This window comes from Grammomys surdaster, unplaced genomic scaffold (assembly GCF_004785775.1).
Source record: "Grammomys surdaster isolate TR1022 unplaced genomic scaffold, NIH_TR_1.0 125679, whole genome shotgun sequence".
Taxonomy (NCBI): Eukaryota; Metazoa; Chordata; class Mammalia; order Rodentia; family Muridae; genus Grammomys; species Grammomys surdaster.
Genome location: NW_021620516.1, coordinates 1,138,563 through 1,165,238, shown reverse-complemented (window position 1 = coordinate 1,165,238; position 26,676 = coordinate 1,138,563). Strand labels below are relative to the sequence as shown.

Genomic DNA, 26,676 nt, shown 5'->3' with positions numbered 1-26,676 from the left:
GCCCCCAGAAAAAATATGACTTTCTATGACCGAGGAAGACAAAGCAGCAGCTGAGATTCAGGGAGGCTCAAACTACAAGGAAGATGGGAAATGAAAGAGAAACAATGAAAAGGAAAGATACAAAGAAAGTCACATGTTGGCCGAATATAAAAGAGCAAATGTCAAACATAGGCACAAGGAGGGCATGTGTTAAACCACACAAAAAGCTTCAAGTGCTGATTGCATGCTGAGAAACAAACGCACAGAGAAGGTGGAAACAGAGCACAGAAAGGAAAGTGATCTTTTCAAGAAAACAGATTTCCAAGAAAAAAAAATGTGCACTGTAACTGATGAAAATTCCAGATAGCTATGAAGAAGACAGCTACTCAGCAAGCACGGAAGGCATGGGACTTTCATCATGGAAAGGAGGAAGAGAGAGAAAGCAAAAACAGCACTAGGACAGAAGCATCGGACAAAGTTCAGGAGGGAAGAAGGAGAAAAGAACTATCAAGCAAAATGAAATGATAATTTTGAGAAATGAAAATTGTGTTTGAGGTTATCTGCATATTTGATGGCAGCAGTTTTCACTAAGCTGCTTGGGTGTCACGTGCAGTGATATGTGAATTGTACATGTTTAGTACAATACAGACATCAAAGGAAGCCTAGTCTTCAGAAATATATTATAGAAGGAGCAAAGCTAACGATGCAGACAAGCTGTTCTTTGAAGATTAAATGAGGGATATATTTTTAGAACAAAGCAACAAGCATTCATTCTGTATAACATGCACCATAATCTAGAAATACGTAAATAAAATATTATTAACATGTTACCAGTTTTGAAATATGTGACCCATGGTGATGTGACATAAAAAAAGAAAATTAGGAACATGGCACCCTGTGATGAACTGGCTGGGGAACAAGGGATGAGCTACATACCTGTGACAATGAGCAAGCCAGTCTAAAATGGAGTCCCCAGGCAAAATGCCACACCATGCTAAAGATTCTATAAAGTTGAGCACTGAGAGCAGAAAGTAGGGATAGCCTCCATGAACCCCTGAGATGATACTATCCAGCAGACATCTCTCATTTTGCTGTAACATGCCTACTGACACAGCAACAGCACCAGTATATTATGGAAAACTAGTTTCTTCTGGTCAAGAAGATGGAATCTCTGGCTTGTGTGGAGACCTAACTCTCCAAGATATCCAAAACATAACCAAGCTAATCTAGTTGTGCCAGGCAATCAATCACCTGGCCAAAGTCCACCCTCAGAAGGTACATTTACTACAATCCATGGTAAAGAGATTGGTGGAATATTCACCTCTTTAATGAGATAATACACTTTTCCTTCCCAGAACCCTTGCCGTCTCACACAATCCTTATGGGATGTCATCAACTGTGGCTGGGTCTATGCACCAGTCTCAGAAAGGTCAAACTACACCATTCTCCTTCCTTTTCCCATGCTCACCAGACACTAAGTGTGCATTTTCTGGCACTTCAGGCTTCCTTACTCTTTCTCTAAAGCTTCTCTTCCCACTAAGTGCTTATCCACAGTGTACTTTACTAAACTTTGCATTAACTAAAGGTCCTGGCTATTTTCCTCCTCTCATCTGCTTCTCTTCCTCTGGGCAGCTGCTGAAATTAAGGCTTGGCTTCTCTGAGGGTTCTCTTTTAAACTCCAATAAAGTTTGGTTTTGCTTGACTTTCAAATTTTTCTTGCCTTTTAATTCTTTAATCTGCAAAGAAAACAAACCTACTACTGCACTCCTACGTGGTACCCTGCCTGATTATTACCACCAGTTTACTGGACTTTATTTCTGTTACTATGAAAGCCACATAAAGTCTTCCACACTGGAACTCCACACTGGAACCCATCTGTGGAAGCAGTCTGAAGCAGCGTTCCTTGGCTGTGGCCACTCATATTTGATTCTCACATAAACTATCTCTTCTTCCTTTTTAGGTGAGAACTGTGTTTGTGGCTGATGCTATATGTGTATACTTACATATATACATTTACATATATATTATATGTTGGTGTAAGTGTGTAAAACTTATAAGCTACAACAAAAGAAGCAAGATCCTACAGGAAACAGAAATTACTCAACAGATAATATCAATTAAAACTGAATTTTAATTGTTCTGAAAGACATCCATTCTGAGTAACTATCAACTTAAATTTCTAAATTTCCTTTGCTATTAGAAATAGGGTTCAAGGAGAAATAAATGTTTATATTTTCTTTGAGATGAATAGAAAAAAATTCTTCAACTTTAAATTATAGATCAAATATCCCATATCTCTAAAACACTTGGGCTAGGAATGGTTCTTGTTTTGCTATTTCTTAGAATTTGGATTTTCAGATTAGAGGTATTCAACCTGTCCTTCCTTCCTTCCTTCCTTCCTTCCTTCCTTCCTTCCTTCCTTCCTTCCTTCCTCTCTTCATCCTTCCTCTCTTCATCCTTTCTTCCCTTCCTTCCATTTTTCCTTTGATAGATCAATATCTATTAAATAGATACCATCAATATGTATTAAATTAATATTAGTTGTACATTAATTAAATTCCAAACTTATTTCATTGAATAAATCTACATTTTAAAAGAGAATAAGATGATTAGAGAAACAACTGCTTAAATTCAGAGAAATTAAAATGATTAATCCAAATGCTGAACTGAATTTAGACATACGAATAGTGTTAATATTTTGCACACAGTTTCATTTTTAGGTAATTTTATGCAAACTTAACTAACAGACAATAAATACAATAAACAAAAGTCTAAATGACTTTCATTTTGATTAAAAAGGACATCACAAATATTTAGAATCTTAAGAGGAATAAGAGGTGACCTAAAGTGACTTAAGATTTTTATTAACTACATCATGATACATATACTTACACAAGAAACACACTGGAACAATACTAACAGCCAGTCAGTAACTGAGTACTGTGTTTACTGTAACCATACAACACAACGGCTAGAACATTTCCCATACTAGGGACACACACCAGAATCTTCATTTTTAGAAAACAGTGACTGTTGTATTTTAAAAAAGTCAAAAGAAATCAATGAATTTTAATACTCATCTGAAATAGGAAGTAACAGAATATATAGATTGTTGATTAAAAAGAATTAGTATATGTAAAGATACTCCAAGTTCATCACGTTAATTATTAGGAAAATCAAGCTGGATGCATAATAATGTTGGTATTTAGTAGGAAACTCTTAAGTCTCCTTGCAACAATTATAATTAGGGTTATACATTTCAAACTGCTATTAAAAAAGGATTAGAAAATACATGGATTTTGTTGTTGTTGTTATATCTATAAGCTTGGCTGTTTCCCCTGCCCCATCTTATGTACCTGTGTGGACAGTGTGGGTGCACACATATGTATGCATGTCAGAGAGGCTGATGCTGATGTTGATGCTTTGCTTACATACTCAGATACTGTTGCGCTTGATTTTTCAGATTTTGAACTTATTCTGGAACTTCAGAACAAACATTTCTCAACATGATAATGTGAGGGTATAGGATGAAAAATGTTTACATAAGTTAATCATTTTATAGATTGAGTCTAACCAGGATTCTTCAATTTTTATGAATTATTCCATAATTTTATTTATAGAATATTGTAAAATTTTAAAAATATGAAAGCATGTATATTTAAAGTTAATGGGAATCTGAACATTCTTCCTATTCTCCAGGATGAAGGCCATAAATAGCCTACAGATTCAAGGATTTGTATCAAGACAGTAGAGGTAGGTTCAGGATTGGTTTCTCTTGAGTACCACCAGTTTGAACAAACAGTCACTTATCTGGTATGTTCCTCCAAAGAAGGAAATGAGCTATTACTTAATGTACAACAATTCTTTGAAGCTATTTTGCCCCAATTATAATCTCCGCCTTTTCTTACAAGATAAAGAGCCAAAGGAAATCAATTCTAGGGTAGAAAACTTAATTACCAGGTATATTTCCCTTAAAATGAAATATATTGATATTTTATTTTCTTTAAAAGTTCACATGGCAGGGTATAGTTTGTATAACGGCCTCTTTGGAACTGTAAATTAAATTTTACAAGCAGTACATTCTGTGCTATGACTACTCAACTCTACTATCATGTAGGCCCAAGGTGACCAAAGTGGGAAACAAACAAACAGTACATAATGCCAGTGCAGCTACCAAAGCTAACCCTGGCCAGAAGCCATGGCCAGCTATCCCTATGTGGAGCTACTACACTGATAATTTTTTTTCATGCTTCAGAGATTTTGCCCTTTCTCTGATGACTATTATAATTAACTATCAAAGACCTGGAAGGTAGATCATCAATACATTCCACAAGATTATTGGAAAGAAAATCCTGGCAATAAATAAATAATATATTCTATATTAAACTGTTACTAACTCTTTGTATATAGTGGCATATAAATCTAAACAGCTACACTCTGCATATACCAAACCTCATTGACTAAGCTTCCAAAGCTGGCTCCCTCTAAAATTATTTCTCTTATCTTTTCATCCAAATGCAATATACCAACTTTTGGGTTAATTGTCCCCTCAAATGCTTCCTTAGTACATTAAATAAAATAAGTTCTTTATTTCTATTATTCAAATATTCCTATATGCATTTTTACTTTTTTCTAGAAAATAGCTGTTTATTCTTCTATCAGAAGGACAGATTGTGACATAGAAGTAGAAAATTCGGAGTAACAGGGCTTAAATAATCCTACAGACCTCCTAGTACAATCCTGACCCTATTTCAACCCAGAGCAGTATGTTCATTCTCAGAACAGGAAGGCAGGAACACTAAAGAAAACAACAACTACAAGGGAAAGGCAGTGCGCTGATGTAAGGAGCTTCAGTATGTCCTCCTCTCCTAGTGCTGAAGAACTTCCATGACTCCAGGCTCCTGACATTCAGAAAACACTATCTCACTACTTTTGCTATAATTACGTTTTGATCATCCCTAAAGTATATTTCATAAATCAATACCTAGAGCCAGCTTGAGTTAAAGTTCTTGTTGACATTATTAAGGAACTGAAAATATATCAAAGACATTTATTTTGGCAGTACTTTGGTTTAATTACAGCCAAGTGGGAAGTCTTTAAAACAGAATTAAAAACTCAGGTGATAGTAGATGCTGGCGAGGGTGTGGAGAAAGAGGAACACTCCTCCATTGTTGGTGGGACTGCAAGATGGTGCAACCACTTTGGAAATCAGTGTGGCGGTTCCTCAGAAAATTGGACATAGCATTACCCGAGGATCCAGCTATACCACTCCTAGGCATATACCCAGAAGGTGCTCGAACATATAATAAGGACATATGCTCAACTATGTTCATAGCAGCCTTATTTATAATAGCCAGGAGCTGGAAAGAACCCAGATGTCCTTCAACTGAGGAATGGATTAAAAAAATGTGGTATATTTACACAATGGAGTATTACTCAGCTATTAAAAACAATGAATTTGAGAGGTTCCTAGGTAAATGGATGGAACTAGAAATTATCATACTGAGTGAGGTAAGCCAATCACAAAAGAACACACATGGTATTCACTCACTGATTATTGGATATTAGCCCAGAACCTTAAAATGCCCAAGATGCAACTCACAGGCCACATGAAGTCCATAAAGAATGAAGACCAAGTGGGGGTGATTCGGTCCTTCTTAGAAGGAGCAACAAAATACTCAAGGGAGCAAATATGGAGACAAAGCGAGGGACAAAAACTGAAGGAGGGGCCGTCTGAAGACCTTTCCACCTGAGTATCCATCCCATGTGCAGTCACCAAAGGTAGATGCTGATGTGGAAGTCAGGAAGTGCATGCTGATAAGAGCCTGATATGGATGTCTCCTCAGAGGTCTTCAAGAGTCTGACATATTCAGAGGCAGATGCTCACAACTAGCCATTGAAGTGATCATGGGGTTCTCAATGGAGGAGTTAGAGTGAAGACTGAAGGAGCTGAAAGGATTTGTGGCCCCATGAGGAGAGCAACAATACCAACCAACCACAGCTCCCAGGGTCTAAACCACCAGCCTGGGAGCACTTATGGAGGGATCCAGGGCCTTAGCTGAATATATAAGAGTGGAGGGCCCTGCTGGGCACAGATGGAAGATGAGATCCTTGACCTCATGAAGGCTGGACGCCCCAGGGGGTGGGAGTTTTGAGGGTGGGGAGGTGGGAGTGGGGGAGTAGATAGAGGTTACATCCACAAAGAAGAAGGAGGAGGTGTGAGGGGATTGGGGGTTCCTGGGTGGGTGGGGGATGGGGTAAGGGGACAACATATGAAATGTAAATAAAACATCCAATAAAAAAAAAAAAAAAAAAAAACAGAAAGTGCTGCTCTTTGCTGCACTGAAAGGTCAGGCAAAGGTGGGAAAGAAGAAAATACTTTAAAATTCAGTGGTCAAGGGGAGTCAGACTACTTTCTGACATTTGAGGCTGCCCTACCCCCACAGCATTGGAGCAGACAGGACTTGGGTTTGGCCAGTTGCACCAACTCATTTTGACACATCTCTCATGAACAGAAGCTTTATTTACTCTAACAAAAAAGAATGACCAAAATGGACACACACCATTTCACTCGCCTATCAAATCTCCAGCACTGGTTCATAATAGGGGTGGCTAGAAGGGTTGGAGACAGCTTATGTATCAGCTTGAGGGGAAAATGAAGTGAAAGCAGGATAGCTAGGCTACTGTCTTTATTCCTTTCTGAACTGTCCTTCTGCTGTGCAGGTTTTCCTTATATAAAATATTTCTTTTACTTACCAAGCCGAGGTACTTCCAAATTAAAATAAAATCCCACAGCAGCTAGTTTCAATGGTAAACCTTTCATCTGACCATCCAAACTCGAAGTGCAGCAGTGGATTTTTGTACTCTCTAGAGGACTACAACTCTATTACAGCCACCGTGCACAAACCTGAGGAAAAAGATGTCGCAGCTTCCAGCTGTTGTGGAGAAGCTGTCAGTTCAGGACAAGAAACTCTGTAGCCTTACACCTTGTGCTGAGGCAGCTCTGAAGTAGAGCACCTCTCTTTACAACTTCCAGGGGGAGGCACAGCTAGGAAGGTAGCAAGTCTCTAGCTGAGCAGCAAGGAAGTAAATGTCTATTTTCTTTCTCTGTATCATTGTCTGCAGTTACTGAGCTGAGCTATAAAAAGAAAACCACTGAGTCTGATATCTTGCTCTTAAAAATCTAGCACATTATATTTATATCAGAATATGCCCAACTGACTTAATACAAGTTACTAGAGATAAAACTTAAAAGGTGTCTGTCTGACATGAAAAGAATTCTGAACTGCTTCTATCATCTTAAAATCCCCTCCCCTTCACCAATAAAAAGTCACAGATTGGTAAATATTTTCACCAGAGACAAAGTTCCACACTGTCAAATGATCTAGAGCACAGATGTGAAAATAGGTATGAACAGGTAACCCTGTATTCCACCTCACTAATAGCAGCCTTTAGAAAATTACTCAGCCTCACTTTCTTCCAGTTTTTTAGAAACCCAAAGAACCCAAAGATTCAGTCAAGTCTTTGGGAGTCAAGACTCCAGCAATGAATTTAAATTGAAATATGAATGGGAGCTACCACTTAAGAACATAAAATACTAGCATTGGTTGTCAGTGGCAGTAATGGGTTCTGCCTGTGGGTTTGGAGAATTCACTTATCAACAGAGAGGACACTACCACATAAGTGTCAAATATAACCAAGGGCACAGTTATTACTGTCTATCTTCCATGGCTTCAGGGAAATTCTAGAGGGTAGAGCAAACACTTGTGATTCAGTGTGCGAAACTGTATACTATCAGGTAGGCTCACTGGTCTACTCATGTGGTTTTGCTTCTTCTTATGCTACCTTCCCTTCCTTTCAACTTCTGCACATGACAAAGGAAGAGGGGAGGTTTTCAGCCACAGTAGGTGTGTTCCTGCTTTTCCAGGGAGTACAGTAGCAGCCCCAAACCACAAAGCCTTGTCTCTTGGTCCCAATAAGAATGCTCAAGGAAGTCATACCGTAAGGGAGGAGGTGGGAAGGGAGAGGAGTATGCAGGGGTAGAGAAAGGGGCTGAATAGGATCTTGGCTTCACAGAATCAATGATAGAACATGGGTTCTGTCAATGATGACAGTAATCTACTTACATAGGTGTCATTTCCAACTGAGTCAAACAAAAACCAGGGTCATTGATAAGACAATTGGTTATAGAGTAGAAAATCACATCACATGTCACTCTGGTTAATAATAAAAACTTATTTCTTAAGGAGATATACAACAGCCTTATTTTAGAAGATAGAGACATAATTTTTAATAAGAGTTAAAAATTTGGACAGTTTAAGAAGGACAGATCTTATTTAACAACAATTAGTATGAAAATACAACCTTAGAGGTTAAGAGTTAAAATTTGAAAGTTGGTAAGTGCTCACATCAACATGTGATTCTTCTTTGTGCTTTCAGACATTGTATAAAAAAAATTCTGAGATCAGTAATTATGACATTGATCAACACAGCCCAATTAGAAACAGAAGAACTATAGCAAACAGAAAGAAATTACCTCGTCTTCGCCCATAACTCCTTGCTGCATGTAAACAAAGGACAAATTGTAAAATGTTAGAACTAAAAATCAGCCCACATATACAAATATCCATGATATGAAAAGCTACGTGGGCATTTAGAAAATGTTACTTTAAAGCCAATGATAACGTCAGCACTTAAACTTTGCATATTTTACCATTTACAAAGCACTTATACATACACATATATACAAATATACATGTGATATATGTCAGATAAATTCTTTGTACATATTTTATACATATGCCATCTGAGTCACCTAAAGCTGTAAAATTAGATAGAAACACCAATTTATTTGATACTCACAAATACTTGTTTCATCTAATCATGATAGAAATATTTAACAGTTTACAGTTAAACAGTTTCAAAATAGTTTTCTCAATGAATGAAATGAACTTGAATTAAATTCCTATTATTCGTCTTTTGATAAAATAGTATGGTATATATTATTCACCAGCTATGTAGAATCAGTTTTTGTTGCAGCCAATGCTGACAAGGTAGTACCAGAAAATGCAGATGGTGAAGAAAGTTCACTGTTACTGAGTTATGAAACTAAATCCTGTAATCAAAGCTGAGTTCAAAGCCGCTAAGGGAAACAGTTAAATACTGCAGCAAATGACATAAATGACACTTTCTAGTCTTCTGACATAGAAGAGCTGCTGACTATGTGTGTGCCTCTAGGTAAAAGGCATTCTAGTGCAAATTAAAATGACTACTCTCATTGAATGATAAATGCAATCTAAGGTAGAAAGGATCTGCCAGTTTACATTGTTCCTAAGAATAATGTATCAATGTGATTTCTTCACAGAAAGCTAGCGGCATTGAGAAAATCTTTCCCTCAATCAGTCCACTAAATGAGTAGTTTAGCCTGATAATTTATATGATACAAGCAATAAACAAAACAAAGTGAATGCTAGAAGACTAAGGTCTTAATTCATGTTTACAGATTAGGGAAGCAAGAATAATTTAATGTTGAATGAATTTCAATTCAAATTTGTATTAGAAATGTATTCTCTCTAACATATAAAACTTAAAGGTCAAAAGATGTATTTCAGATACTAAGAATGTTCTCTGTTATGTAAGGCTTAAAAAATATATCTTGAACTATACAGTAAGGCTTTACCTTAAAGAAATGCTACTCTATGCTAGTATGGTGTTAATTTTCCTATAATAATGAGTAGAGAAGGAAAACATGTCATCTCGTAGTCATTTCAACTTCCCAGATACAAGTTTGTAAGTGTTGGGCTTCCACAGTCTTTTAAGGAGACTACTAGCATTATCCCTGCCATCACAGTACACAGTCAATCTGTTCTTGAGCACCAACAGACTCAGATTCTATTTACACCTTACTTGACACATGTGTTAGTTTAGAGTGAGGGTAAAAGTAAACCAAACTTTTAGAATTTTGTTTAATTCTTCTAAGACTTAAAAAAAAAAGGCTTTAAAAATAGTTTCACCTCAAGGGGAAACTAGCTGTAGAAAATCAGATTGATAAAAGTAACTTAAACAGAGCGATTAAGTGAACGAATAAAATTCCCTTAAGTCTTAACAGTTGCAATAAATCTTCAAGTCCCAAAACACTGCATAACAACACTTCAGGAGTTGGGTCTCTTGCTTTCCCTAGGGGTGTCCCAATAATATTATGCAAATTAAATTTACTATGGAGAATTTCAACCATGGTTCAAGAGATCAAAGATTTATAAAACAAATGAGAACCATTTTCAACAAATTTGAAATCAAACATCAATTGTGTGAGTTTAGAATGTAGACAATAATTCCTGACCTAATAAGATGCCACTAGCCCTGTTGATGTTCTTAACTGTTATACTTTTAGATGGGACTACTCAATACTAAAATAGTGAAGACATGTATAAATGTTTACAGCATCTTAAGTTTAATGCCATTCCTAACTGAGCATAATTATTTAGAAAATTTTCTTAAATCTCTCATACCAAAGGAATTTCTGAAACCTGTAAAGAGTCATTCTACTTATTTTTTTAGACAACTCTCAGAATCAAAGTCTCTACATTTCCAAAACTAGAAATGTTGCCAGTATGATATTCAGTGGGTAAAAGTACTTGCCATGCAAGCCAGGAGACTTGAGTTCAATCCCAGGAACCCAACCTGGAAGGAGAGAACAGACTCCTGACAGCCATCCTCTGACTTCCCCAGGGGGCATATGGTAGACACATAGCCACACCTGACACATGAATGCATGCTGCGGGGAGGTTAATAGGTAAAAAAGAAATGTCTACAAATGGAGCTAAACTATGGGAAACATTTACGAAGTCACCATTTTGGTACCACTCTACTACAAATGAGTCTAATACACATTTTTATTAAGGTTTCTATATAGAGTTCTGGTGTCTGTTTCAATGTTAACTCTGAAACAAAGTAGTCAGGAACCTCCACCAAAAAAAGATAGCCATTAGATGAATATTATGTGTTTAAAAAGTTTTGTTTAAACACTTTGAACTTCCAATTAGGAATATGATTTTAAGTGATTTATTCTTTAAAATATTTTATAAAGCATTTATAAAGAAGTAATTTTAACTCTACAGAGATTGCTGGTACTCTTTATATATAAAGGAAACTCTGAGGTAGTTTGAAGACTTTTATACAAAGGACTATAACATTTGGAGTAGGTTACTGGAGATGTAATTCAGGTTCTAACCAGACAACAATAAGGAAACAGAACAGCTGTTTAGGGAGTTTGTGTCTTAACTACTGGTTCTCACTCAGCATAGCTAAATTACTTCAACTAAAAGGTAGCATAGAAGAAAAATAAAAAATCTGCTAGAAAAAGGTTAAAATTCTGTGGGTGAGAAGATAAAGCAAGTATTATCTCTCTAACATAACAGGGCAAAACTAAAAAGAAAATTACCCATGCTCCAATGACAGTCCTTTTCACAATCCCACATCATCACCCACTGCATTCACTCTCCCTGGTTTGAGCAGCCTTCATATAAGGCTACCCATGTTTCCTCACTTCATAAATTGATAGAGATTTAGAGCATCCACCTTTAAGAGTACAGTGTCAGTAATGGGCTTGTTTTCTTGACACAGGGACTCATCAAGCCAAACTGGTCTCAAACTCACTATGCTGTTGAAGACTATCATACACTCCTGATTCTCCTGCTTCTACTTCCCAAGTGTTAGGATGACAGGTACAGACCACCACGCATTGGGTAAATTTCCTTAATTAAGAAATACCTATGATTCATTTCACCCCTAAAATAAGACAAGCTCTTGATCATATAAATGGTGTATATGTGTATAATAAATGCAAATTTAAACTTCAAACTAGCTTGCTAATACCAGGTCCCTCATCTCATACTTGGATCTGTCTGTTCCCCTTTTGTGTAAATGTACTAATAAAAATATCTAATTTTCTTTGGGAAAGTGAGGGGAAATGCAATTCAATCCAAATAGAGACAAATACTTGACATACATAACAGTTTTCCTTACTACTGCAGAGAATACAGATTTCTGGCACTGCTGTTATTTTTTCCTGATATTACATATGTTAGGTTTATATACTCAAAAATATAAATATTCTGTCATTCTAAATAATTAAAACTGATGCTTTAAACAGTCTATATCTGCATATAATGTGACTTTTTTAAAAGTTGATGAACACTAAATATAGATATGTAGAATGACTTACAATAAAGAGAAGTCTTAGGAACATGGTCTATTCACAGACAAGAGCCTCTCTGTGGTTATATTTACATGGCTTAATTTTTTCTTTTGAGGCAAGGTCTTCCTATGCAGTCTTGCCTAGATAGATGAGAGGTGCTATATACATGAGGCTAGTCTCCAACTGACATATCTGCTAGCCTCTGCCTCCTGGGTGCCACAATTAATTAATGCTGGTGCTCCAGGCTCCAGCATTTTAGATTTAAAAATATGAATTGATACAATTCCATGAGCTATATGGGTGCCGTGCTTTATCTCACACTAAGGGACATCTGAGTAGCAGTAGCTCAAGAGTTATGAATTTGGCAGAGGCTCTCCCTAGTACAATGCTGTATGGTCAGTGTCCTGATTAACTTTCTATTCCCCCAGATTTATTTAAAGCTTTGTCTGAAAGTTTTAACCACAATGCATAATTAACTCCCAAGGACTTATAAGGCCTTTCTAATTTTAGTATATCTAATTTGCATTGTATCACTATTATTTATACTATATTATGTTTAATTAAAGAATTCAGGCCTAATGCACTGTAATCATTGATTTCTGTCAGGTATATGTATTTTCTCAAAAATACTACGTAATTTCAACAGCCATGCATTTATTTAATAATACATCTGTGTATCATTGAAATTTATCCCATCTAGTGCATGGAATAAGAGTCCCACACTGCAGCAAACTTAAGGGAGCCAAACTTTTTTCTTACATACAACTTCTAATATAGCTTTCTTCCTATTGGTTTTCCTGCAATAATAAAAACTAGTTTTCTGCTTATCATAGACAATATCCTTGGAATAGCTGAGAACACCAGCTATGTTGTCTCTTCATCACATGACATGTGAAGTAACCTCCCAGCGGCTCCTTGTCTGTTCACAGGACTCGACTTCAGCTCCTCCATGATCTTTTGCACTGATTTCCATCATTAACTCTCCCCAGCTAATATGTACTCATAGAACCCGTTCTAAATATGTGCATGAATTCACTCAGTCCTCACAGCAGTCCCCCGAGGCAAGCAGTATGCTCTGGCTTAGACATTAAGGAATGAAGCCAAGGTCAAGTTAAGTATACTGTTCCAGGTTGTACAGAAAAGGTGAGCTAGCGTCAGAGACTGTGGTGCTATCCACACACCTCTACGTAGTGATGCACAATGTGTCACTAAATACTTATCTTTAAAGTGAATAGGGTTAGCTATGCTTACAATAATAAGTAATGGCTAAGCAACTTAACCAACTACTCTACACTGAGTTAAATCTAGACAATAAGATGCTATACTTTCTTCACTAGTGAGTAATATTTAGTAACTATTTAATATAGAAAGACCCTTGTGCTATCATCACTTAGTCCCCTGGTTTCCTGGGAACAGAACATGCTAAGAATACAGCTAAATGGCATTTGTTAAAGAACAATTTCCCCTTACGTCCAGGTGCAGTTACTTCCCTATATTTGGTGACCTTCATTTCTCATTCTTTAAGACTTCCTCATCCCACAGATGTACCCAATTAAGTGACTCTTGTTTAACCTCTTAACTCTTCATTTCCAAGAAACAAACTGTCTCTTTTCCTGACCTGAATACATATTGATATCCTAGAGTCATAACCTTCTTTCCCTTCCCTAGTCCCTTGCTAAAGAAGCTCAAAGTTTCCAGGTTGTCTTCTTCGCTGAGTAAGCATTATGGCCTCAAATGGCAGACTACTAAGAATGCTCATACTTAGAAAATAATAAAAATAAAATAAGCATAGTTTCTATTAGATGTAACTTGCCTGAAATAAAATATTCTCATGTCTTCTTTATGAATAATAATAATTCAGTCAAGATTCACAGGACTTTAAGCAATTTGCAAAAGCAAGTGATTAACAGTTTAGTGTAACAACAACAAAACAGAACAAAACCAAAAAATCAAAACAAAACATAAGCTGCAAAACCTTTGTGCCTTTCCAATGTCCTTGCTTACATGACTGGCATTCAGCTGTAATCATCTGGGTTACTTTCTAAGCAACAACATAAGATTGCTGTGAATAGTGTAACTTAGACATCTTTGCAGGCTATCAGGCTACCTTCTTTCAAATGTATTCTGACACAAGAAAATGGAAATTTTCAGTGACTTTTTCAGAAATTAAAATAAAAGTGATTTATTTTTATTTCCCACACAGAATATTTAAGGGAAGTGAATCTATATATAGTTTATTGTTACCAAAGCTTATCATATTTCACAAATTGAATGGATAGAAAATTACCAGTAAGCTAGTTTGCTGTTTTAAATGCAGTTTCAATAGCACTGCGTTAGTCACAGACTAAGAAACAAAGACTAGATCGTTAGAGAAGAAAAAGAGGAATAAAGAGGCCCCTGAAGAACGTTTCAGGCATCCTCTTTCTACGGAAGTCCCAGTACTTAGACTAGGTTACACTAGGCTGCTGTGTGTTAGGAAACTCGATACATCACAATCAGACAGTGAACATCACCTACTTACTCCCTCTCTGTAAACTCCCCCAGCAGACAGCTGTCTGTTCTCCTGTCTGTCACTACCATCATCATCCACATCGTCTAACTTTGCCTTGGCCTCACTTTAAGATTTTCTTCTACAACTTCATCACATCCTATTTCAACAAAGCTTTAAATGAATAAGAGCCAAGCCAAAGTAATAATGTGGTTTTAAACAAATACTACTTTTAGTTTTCCTTCCTCTTTGCCTTTCCTTGCCTGCCTCTAATTCAAAATAACTCCTGAAAATCACTCCCTCCATTCCCCACTCCCATGCTTATAGTTAAGCTACATCCAGTGACTATAAATATATTAATATTTGTCCAATATAAAAAAAAGAAATTTTAATCAAAGTTTTTCTTTTCTGACTGGTAAACTCCTAACTTCCAGGTAGAATACGTTAAATCAATGTGATTACTACATTCATAAATTGACCAGTATATTCCTTAAAACAGACACAAGGGCTTATACTGAGTACTAGGGGTCTATGTACTTTGCAAACTTTTATCTAACATAATTCTTATAATCTGTGAGATTCTATCTCCAGTTATAGAGCGGGACATAGGAAACTAAAAACAAAGCCACTTGTCCTAGGTCATAGCTTGAAATAGAACCCCAACATTCAAACAGGGATTGCTCCTGAGGTTGAGATGGCTGAGTTATATTACTATAAATAAACTTCCCAATGACTATTCTTTTTTGGGGGTGGGGGGTGGGGGACAAAACACACAAACACCTAATTCCCACAGCCTTTCTTCATGTTTGTACAAGTCGAGACTTCATTATGTTGCCCAGAATGGTGTGTATGTGATGGGTCACATGATGCTCACTCCAGCATCCTGCAGAGCTCAGACTACAGGTGAGCGCTGGCCTGCCTGACCACAGGTGTGCTTTATACGTTGACTAAACCATTTGTATAGGGGAATGTTCGGGGAATATGTCTATAATCATCTTCATTTGCATGAACCAAATGGAAACGTAAAATCTTTGGTAAAACTTACCATTTAACATTAACAGATTGTCAGTTCCTGGATGTGGATAGCTCAAACGACCTTGAAAAAAACAGGAAAAGAAGAATTTGAAGACTATGAAGCTCTTTGAAAGGAAAAAAGGTGGGGGTAAGTAGGGTTAAGAAAAGAATATTAAGCACTGTATATTTTTTAAAACTAAAAAGTTAATCTTTAACTCAACATATATTAACTTTGAAACCTGAAAACAAAAGGAGAAAGGTAATCGTAGTTCCTAAGCCATAGGTCACAATGTGATTCGAGATCAAATGAAAATACAACAGTGCTTATCTCTATCTGAATTTTAAAAGCAGCAAGGGTATCCTAGACCTGAGGACATAATACAGGAGGTTTTAAAATGGACCCAAGCAGTTTGAAATTTTCCCTAGTTTTTTTTTTCTTGTCAAAAATAAAGCTTCAAGGAAATGCATTTATATTTTGAAATCAATAACTACAAATAACTAAAATGAGGACAATCAATAATAATAAATAATAATAATAATCAATAACTAAAATGAGAACACTTTAATTTTTTACTTAATGTAGTCTTATACTGTCATATTTAAATAAAAAAATTCAAAAAATACATCCTAGAGTAATACTACATATATTATAAGTATATTTCTCATTTAGAGTTTAAAAATTATTTATGAAGAAAAATAAAAAAGACTAGGTTTATTAAGAACAGTAACAAAATCACTCTTCTTGAAGACTGTATTTATAAAATTTGGAGACGACAGTGCCACAGACAGTATACTGAAACCATGCTGTAGCTCAGTTAGCATTTGCACGACAGAATATTTGATTGGCTAATGCCGACACCAAGGATGACCGTTCCTGCAGCTCATTAATATGCATTTCTTCCTGGTACCTGACTCTGCTGTTTTATTTTTAAGGCTACATTAAAATTTAGTACTAGGACTGCATCCTAGTCCCTTTTGCATAGCTCCCCTTTAAAAGGACAGTCATCCTACATGAGACTCACTGCCATTAGAAGGGGGAGCATACGCTTTTGATTTTGAAATAATTATTTAGAGTACTGTATCTACCCTTATTACTCTAGCCCAAAAACTCTGAGAAGACTTAATATATACAAATATACTCTACAAGCCAAAGATTGTGGCTTTTGTTGTATTTATGAAGTGAATTGATTACCTACTAATATAAGAATAATTGGCAGATAATCCAATTTTGAACATAAATATATGTACACATGCACATATTAATGATGTAAAGATTCACATAGGAAAAAAAGTCTTGGCATTTGAATAGACTTAAAAAGGCACAGAAAACAAGTTCACCATAAAAAAAACTATTTGCAAATGAGTATATATTTGTATTTATGTTCTAAAATATTAGAGATCACAATGTAATAACTCTTCACAATTAAATGAGCAAATATAGACTCAAACTATTCAATTATTTATCCTCTACTACAGTGATAATGGTAACATAAATGTTTAACTTTCACAGTTATTTTTTTATTTATGAGCTCAAAACCACTTGCACAAGGTACTTGCCAAAATGAAATAATGACCAACATCTGTAGGCTTATTATATGCAAGGAGTTTTTATAGTTTTCAACTGCCAATTATTTAGTCCTGCTAACAATCCCTTCTAGTTCACACTATTTTCTTTCCATTTCAATATGAAAACACTTTATTACAAGAAAGATTAAGTCACTTGCCTGAGGTTTCATCATTGGTAGGAATATTTGATAGGATGGGAACTATCTGGCTTGATTCTTTTATTGACTGCCTGAGATTGACTTCCTATTAAATAAGACAATATAGGAAAAGGCACGCATCGAGGGCTATAGACCACTTAAGCTTCAGTATAAAATAATACATAAAAGTACACTGCTTTGAAATAATCCCTTGCTATTAGTCTAAAAGACTGGTGGCACACAAACTGACTCTGGTGCTTACTAGCAACAATTTCTTTTACAAAAAGGGCCCAAAGCATAAAGACTATACCTCTCAGTTTTGCCACATGGTATAAGATCTGGACAGAGAATAAAAGATAAAAGTGGGATGTATAATCTTTAGAAAATATCCTTTAGAAGGGAAAGACGTTCTTTTCTTCTGTTTGCTGAGATGCAGACAGATCGCTAAACTACAGGAGTCCTAGGCCAGGAGGCAGAAACAGGATGCTCCAGGTAACAGAAAAGTGAAAAGGAACTTAGACATCTGTTTTAGCCACTATCCTACTGATGTGAAAAGACACCATAGCCAAAGGTACTTCTAAAAGAAAGCAATTTTTTTTATCATTTGTATTTTGTTTTATTTATTTCAAAAATTTATTTTAGACATGGTTTTGCTAGGTAGCTCAGGATGACTACAAACTCAAGATGTTACTGCTTCAGTCTCCCTGGTGCTGGGATTAGAGGCCTGTACCACCATGCTTGACGCTCAAACCCTTTAGTATATACATTTTGAAAGCACTTGACTTACATCTCTGCTTCCCAAGAGGCATGTAGCTTCTTTTTTTTTTTTCCTTTTTTTTTTAATTTCTTTTTTTTTTTTGAACATGAAATGCTTTTTTATAGCATGTTTTACAAGGGGAGGGGGTAAGAGGGTCCAGGTGGTGGAAAAGTACAAAATCTTCTTGGCCTGTGCCTTGAAACATGTCATGGTCTATATGGTACACTGCCTTGAATTATGATCTACCTGCAGTTCTTCAGAAGATATGGTACACTGCTTGAGTTATGGTCTCCCTGCTATTCTTAAGAAGACATGGTACTCTGCTTTGAGTCTATCTGCAGTTGCTAAGCAGGATCTTGCAGTTGCCAAGCTTCAGAGGACATTGTGCAGGTGGGGAAAGGTAGGGGGTAAGGGTAAGGGCGAGGGTCCTGGCTTCTGGCATCTCCCCCTTCTCTGTTTAGTTAGAGAAGGCGTCTTATGTTCAATCCCAACTATGTGAGTTTTGAATTTGGATGTCTAATTATGGGGGGTCTTAGACAAGTTCACAACCCCAAAACACTGACGTGAGACGAGTCACATCGATGGTCGAAGGCTTTAGGCTGTCGACGATGGGCAACGTCAAGGGACTCTGATGTGGGTGAAAGGAGGGTGAGAGCCCTGTCTTAGGCCATGTAGGCTGTACCCACTCCCAGCACCACGCACTCCTTTTCGGCTGCATTGGGTGGGCCCCTGGGAAGTGGACCTACAATAATCCCGTCATTGGGCTAACTCACAGCCAAAAGAAAGCATTTTAATTGGGGGGCCAGTTGCAGGGGGTCAGTACATTATCATCGTGGTAGGTAGCATAGAGAAATGGAAGCATGGTGCTGGAGAAGTATCTAAGAGCTACATCCTGATGACAGAACAGAGAAGTAGGTACTAGGCAGGGTCTCAGTGACACACCTCCTCCAAGGCCACACCAACAAGGCAACATCTCTTCAGATTTCCCAGTACTAAGGGTTGATGAAGTATTCAAATATATGAGTCTATGGGGGTCATTCTCATTGATCTGCTGTGTTCTGTGTGCTCCACTCTACACAGTAACCTCCACCTCACTGAAACAATTTTAGTTTCCTGATAACCCACAGGATCTAAGCTTACAAAAATCTTGAGGAAAGTCACCCCCTTATAATTGTTAGCAAGCTTGTCACGTTTTCACAAAGAGTTTAATATATCCATAAATAATGAATATTTGCTACTTCTAGGTAATCTCCTTTTAGCATTAACATGGGCCTAGTAGAGTGGCTTAATGGATAAAGTTACTTCCTACCAAGCTTGAAGACCCGAACTGACCCCGTGACCAATTTGGTGGAGGGAGGGAACCAACTCGCACAAGTTGTTCTCTAACTTTCAAATGTGTACTGAGCTATTGATACATGCCCATGCACACACACAGGCACGTACACACAAGCAACCACTTGCATAGACACACACACACACACACACACACACACACACACAGATAAATAAATGTAAAAATTACGATATTAATGTAAAAATATTTTTAAATGCATATTTTTAAATTTTACATGTCTATGAAGATAGACTTCCAGTATCTTTAAATAATTTATTAGTCTACTACCATTTTAAATGCATACACACAGAGACAAACACACACACAGACACACGCACACACAGACACAGACACACACACACACACACTCATACGCATACATGCATGCCTTAGCTCAGGTTGGCCATTTAAATGTATATTCAGCAAGTGATTATACTGACAACAAAACAAGCTACATCTTGCTTGGACAAAGTATCAGAATCCATTATAATAAGCAGCTGGCACCTCATCCTCTAGAGGGATTATGCTGGCCTTTTTGCTGCTTCTCTAATGTATCAGGAATCCTCCCATTGGAAGATATTTCTACTTCTGATTTCTGCCAAGGGTGGCATCCCTCAGCAAGTCAGATCTCTAAGTGCTAGGCAGCATCATATATCACCCTGTTCTCAACAGCAGCTTCTTTCTTCCTCTATCACCATATCACATTTTTAAAAAATGATCTAACAGTTTTTCACCACTGCTCTTTTTAAAACAAAAGGTCTACTAAGAGCAGGGCTTCCATTTCTGTTACTGTCTTTCTAGCATCTACAAAAGAATGACACATAATAAGCTCTCAAATATTTGTTGAATGAATATATCGTTTTATTCTATGATGTAAAATGCAAATTTGACTAAAAGCAGTTATCTAAAGACATGTTGATTCCAGAAACAAAGTTAATGGGAATAACAAAACATATCAGAGACTAAAAGTAGTGCTTTTCAATCTTTGCCAAGGTAATTTTTTCACTGTCTTCAAAGCAATTTTCTTTAATGAAACAGGAGTATTATCTTATTATTGGTTTTCTGTCTGTATTTTCAGTTCTAATTAACCACAGTGCTCTTCTAAATAGCATCATGAATCCCCACACACCCCTACTCTGTCCTGTCCAGGACATGCATTACCTCTCTGTCTAATGCACATGCTGTGTCTGCTATTCACCACTTATCACTTTGTAGACATCTAGCAAATCAGACTACCACAGAGTTATAGTGTTTATCTAGAGCTTGATGCTATTTTTTTTTAACAGTTCTCAGGTATCTTCCACTCTAGATAACGTTAATAACTTTTAACTTTTTCCTCCTTAATGATGAGAAATTGCTAAAGTTCAATGTCGTGCACTTTGCCAACATTCTTTAAGAGAAAACAGAATGACATCACACTATAGTCATAAAGATTCTAGGTTAGAGTTAATATTAAACCAATTAAAAAGAAGGGCACAAAGGCACAGTGGGACCTACCAAGTTCTATTACTTATTAACAGTTGACACTTGGCAGTTATCAATAATAAGCTACTCTATCCAAACATAACGTATGGCCAGTTAAATGCTAGTTGTTGAAACAAATGTGTTTGATATGTGGTAAACGTAGAGGTGTTTTAACACCCACACCTATGGATTCTTACCTGAAGATAACTAGCAATCTTTTTATGAACTTTCAATAAAGCACTGTTTTCACTGTTGTGTTTGTTAATCCACTATTACTTCCACAATCTGCACTTCACCTTTATTTTACTTCTAGAGAAAGTTCCAAAAATCCACTTTCAATGAATGTAGTCCTTACCAATCTTGAATAATTCCAACTTCTAATCAGTTCCAGTGTGCACAACAATAATTTCTAAACCCACTTCTCAAATCCTTATGCATACCCCCTACAGCCTTAGAATGAAGATCATAGAAATGCAAAAGATGCAAAGAATAGACTCCAAGGGAACAAGAGAAACACTAACTTCTAGCTAATAAAAGCCAATGTGTGCCACAGTCAAGTGCTCACTCTTGAATCAAGTTCTATCATACAGCTCTCATCTACCTATGTGATGCCTTCCGTCTTTGTTCTGTCATCGCTCTATATACTATACAAAGAACACTGAGGATCGTGCACTGTAACAGTTACAAGCAGAGTATAACTAAGAGAAAACAAGAAAGAAAACACTAAACTCAAGTCTTGTTACTTAGGAAGATAATGGGTTACAGTTATTACATTAAAACTAATACAAAAATAATATTAAAATCAAGTTGAGGTAATGGCTATAAACCTTCTACCATGAAAGCATTTGTGAAAATGAAAATAATGCTGACAACTATCAAAAATAACAAATAATTTAAAAACCTACCATATCACCATCCCAGTTTTTGCTTTCAGTATAGCATTCAACATGAGGTACTCAGCAAATCATTTTTCCACTATGCTGGGGATGAGCTCATGACCTTGGGAGTGCTAGGCAATACTGGGCTCCTGACCTATATCCCTAAGCCCTACATACTTTATGAAAATACTGATGTAAATGCTCTGTGCAAATGTAAAGTAAGCTTGGCTGATATTTGGTAGATTAGGTATGGTAAATACAGTTTTGGCTGACAATATTTTCACCTATAGATCAAAGTGCATATATATATACATATGTATATGCATATATGTATATATGTGCATATACATATGTATATATATAGTCATAAAATCAAACATATTTAGCATATCCTATGGAAATAAGTACAGATAAAAACTCATGAGATTTTCATTTAAAAACTGTAAATATCTAAAATTCTAACTGCAATGATACATGCTATTATACATGCATGAATGCCATATGTTAGGATTCTGAAAATTCTAAACTTGTGAAGATACTTGTGAAGAGTAGAATGATAATGGAAATATTTACTTACACAAATAGATACTGTGCCCCTATTTGCTTGGCATTTCCATAGATTTGAAGGCAAAGTAAAGCCAGATAATAGCCAGTGTTCCCACGACATACTCTCATTTCAAAAACACATAAAAAGAAACTAGGAGCTTATTATAGTTGAAATAAATGAGATCCTCTGAAGGAAATCTGATTCTCTAAGTCTTTCACACAATAACCTGATCTACATATGGATGCCCAAGCTTCCTCCCTAAGGAAGTACAAGTTGATTAGGAACTCCAGCCTTCCAGTCAAACATGGAGCAACAAGTACTTTTTATTTACCTCTTTAGCTTTGTGAATCACCTAAAATGGCTCACCAGGGCAAAGAGGAACAGAATGGATCACAGGAGAACCATAACAATTTTTTTTAGAAGCTGTAAGTTTTGAAGTGTAACTAACTCCATAAACCATAAATCACTGAAAACACAACCCCAAACACCTCTGTGCATGGGAAATGTCATTGAGAAGTAAGCAGACAACTGCTGAGAATGTGGTCTAAGAAACTCTGGCTAACCCTGAAGGCAGAGGAGAAATCAGCAACATCAGTAAATGTCTGTTAAATCACCAGACAGACAGATACACAGCCACCTTTTCATAGAGGACTACAGAGCTTGACTTACACCCAGGTCCACACCCTAGACCACAATGGAAGACCTAGGTATGGACATTATTGGTATCATGGGCTTATTACAGTCACTACTAGTTATAACCAACTGCATACAAAGAGCTTTCTATTCCCACTTTAGGATTTTACTTCAAAGTGTGGATAGTAAATAGGCTCATTATTTTAGGACAGCTTCCATCATGAGAATAAAACAAGCAGAAGGAAAAAAAGATGTAGAGAAAGCAGAGATAGGACTATAAACTTAAAAATAGTCTCCACATTACAGAATATCCACAAGGCAACTAAGATCAAACAAGGTTAAAAGGTGTATTAGCAAAGTTCTGAAAATTGTTGTCTAAGAGGGTCATAAAACTGCAGTCACGTGGCATGAGAACATTTCTTCAAGTGCTCAGTGGTGAAACAGTGATGACATACAGCTCTGTACTCCATCCCAGTACCGCAGAAAGACACATAAATCAAAACAGTAGCAAATTATTAAAAAAAAAACCCAGCAGATCATGAGTGTAGGAGGTTTATCATTGAAAGAATTTCAATAATGCTTATATTAAAATAGAAGTGTTGAAATTATAAATGAAATCCAGCCCTAGATTTTTAAGAAGACAACTATTTGTGGACCCAAACAAATACGTAACTCAAAAGTAAGCAAAATGGAGGAAAGCATATAGGCAATGTGTGACCTGTTAATAAAGCATTATTATGAAACTTCTGGTCTGCAGGCATGAAAAATATTAGAGCTCCAAAGCTTGAAGGAAAGTTAAAGACAACCATGCAACGGGCTTTAGAATAGCATCATACTTGACAGGAACCAGGATAAAAGATGAAACAGTAATACTGTGACATCCCAAACTGAAAAAGTATAACTATACTGTTCTGTCATCTTCTACAAAGAAAATCAGTGTGTTTGTATATGCAAAGGTTCAAAATTTACATCCTACTGTGGGAAGGTACTGTAATGCAGGCCCAGCAAAACAAGGTCTAGGTATCTTAAGACAAGGACATGCGGTGACCTGCACCCTGTACCCTGTGCACTACTTCTGCCCCACAACTCCGCCTGCTTTCCTGGAGGCCTGCTGGCACCAGGGACAGCAAAAGCCAAGTGCAGATAGACTTAAAGCTCATGAATGCACTTTTTTCTGAAGCAGCAAAAAGACCAGCTGGCTGAATTCTCTGGTTTAATAAAGGCTCTAGAAGTAGAAATAAAAAAAAAAGACAAGTGGACAATTTCTGTGGATATTTTATGGCTTCCAGCTTAGTGTTTTTAGGGATTCCAGAATCCCTAAAAACAAGTGGATCTCAGATTCTTCCACCTTCTGTTGGGCTCTTTTTCTTCTGTTTGTCTTGTCCAACTTCAATGTGTTAGAATTTTGTTTTATCAAATTATACTATGTTATATTTTATTATATTCCCTTAGGAACCTGTTTGTTTTCTAATGAGACAGAAAGGGGGTGATCTGGCTGGGTGGGGACATGGGGGATTACTGGGAGAGTAAAAAGAGGGGAAACCATAATCATGATATATTTTATGTGAGAAAGTAATCTATTTGCAATAAAAGGAAAAAAATTAAAAAATACTCAAGATTACAGAAAATAAAGGATATGGATCAGAGGACATGGGTTCTCAGCATGAAGGAGGTCTCAGAGTTCTTAAGGTTCACAGTGACAGCTACACGGGGCTATGGGGACACCCTCAGACATGCAATAAAATTATGTGCATGCTTACCTGATGTGTTTACATGTTTTCAAAAAAGCTGTATAGTTATATAGGTGCATCTTGAGATGTATCAGTGATAAATATTTATATTAAATATTTTATAATAACCATAAAAATAGCATAGTGGAAATGGTAATGATAGGTAAGCTACAGGACATCAAAACATAGTACTAAAAGTTTAAAAAATATAAAAACAACCAAGTAAGGAATCCACTAAAAACTGCAAAAGTCTCCAAGTGGATGAAGGGCGAGGGGTGTAAGTTTGTGGCCATATCTGACTTTAACTGTGGTACATACACATCCTAATTTTAAAAACACAAGCTTGGGAGAAAAGATGATGAAGACTGCAAAAACCTTAAACTATACATAGAAAAGCAAGACTGAAAAAACTATACAGTAAAATGCTAATAGTATTTAACTTGCATTACTACTGGTAGTATTAAAATTTATGTGTTTCTAGTTTTCCATTAATGAGCAAATTGCTTTCTGTGATAGAAAATATTTTAAGAGATTAAATGTTACGTTTTTGAAGGAAAAATTTTAAGATAACTGCTTCTCTTAAGAAGCCAAAATTTATAGACCAAATCATCCCAAGTACTTCATTTTAGCATTATACATTATATATTAGATGTATGTTATAGATAAGAATTTATTAAATTGTCCATTTAAAGAGATATAAACTTCTATTTTAAATCACAAGAAAGATAGCAAGTGACTTTCAAAAGAATATTATATATCTGAATTGGCACAAATGCACTGCAATTTCTGTATGAAAAGACTTTGGTTTTGAATAATCAAGTTTTAGTGTTATAATTTACATATTTGTTAAAATAGTCAAAGATGCCTAGAGGAAATAAGGGCACCCATACTTTCAAATATTGTTATTGACAGAGACAGCTACCTATAAAGAAATAAGACTTTAAAATCTCTACTTGTGTTATACTTCAAGTACGTTTTCTCTGAATAACTTTCACAAAGATTTATCATTCCCCTTTTAGACCACAGATACTCTCACTGACAACAGAAGTCTACACTCTTTTAAGTTGTACTTTCATAAGATAAACTCAATTCTGAGTAACTATATGATAAAATATTAAGTTTCCACATATATTATGAGAATGATTATTTCTACATCAGGATGCATTTAGAAAAATGCATATCTGTTGTATGCTTTTTTTTTCTTATCAAAAGTCAATGGTCATAAGAAAAATTCAATGGAATAAGTGAAAATATCATGTGCTCTTTCATTAAACAAATGAATGCATTTCAAAAATCATAGCATTTAAAAGCATAGAGAACACATCTTTTTGTTTTCCTTTTATAGGTTTGGTTTTCAACTTTTAGACAGGGATTCTTGTATAACCCAAAGGTGGCCTCAAATTCACAGGGACACTCCTGCCTCCGTTTGGTCATCCAAGAGGTAGGATTTACAGACCAGCTTCCTTTGTTTTTTGTTTTACAAAAAAAAAAAAATCATATAGAACCTAAAATATTTGAAGCCATAAGTATTTCAGACATTGGATTTATTATTGAATTTTAAAATATTTAATATTTATAGTTATACAATGGATTATTTTGACATGAGATGTAAATCCAAATATGTAATTCATTATGATTTACATATACAGTCTAAAGATAATTTTGTACAATATTTTTATTGTAACTGTGTTTTGATTGTGACATATGAAGAAATGTAAAATTTTCTACATAGAACATCAAGTTTTATATTTTGTAATATTTTGGATTTTGGATTTTTAATCTATGTATCCGATTTTAGTCCACATTCTTTTGGTAATTATAAAAATTTTGGCACCAGGAATCTCAGGTGACTGCAGGAAACCACAGTCAATTTTGAAGTTGTATTCCTCTGTCAGAGGGAATAAGGTAGGGCTTTGTAGCAGAAATCCATAAAACTGTTTCACAAGTTTATCAC

At 36.0% G+C, this 26,676-nt stretch overlaps 1 protein-coding gene across 7 annotated transcripts in view; it reads right to left on the bottom strand.

The window, feature by feature from the left end:
• The window catches only part of Cpeb2 (cytoplasmic polyadenylation element binding protein 2), a 55,256-nt gene that overhangs the window by 12,880 nt on the left and 15,700 nt on the right, over window positions 1-26,676 (bottom strand). For 4 of the 7 annotated variants that reach the window (XM_028787813.1, XM_028787816.1, XM_028787814.1 and 1 more), the window contains 2 exons: window positions 15,709-15,759; window positions 8,516-8,539 (listed from right to left, as the gene is read on the bottom strand). In XM_028787813.1, coding sequence (XP_028643646.1) covers window positions 8,516-8,539; window positions 15,709-15,759 — 75 coding nt within the window. The remainder of the gene's footprint in view (window positions 1-8,515; window positions 8,540-15,708; window positions 15,760-26,676) is intronic. The other 3 variants (XM_028787815.1, XM_028787818.1, XM_028787819.1) reach the window with 1 other exon arrangement.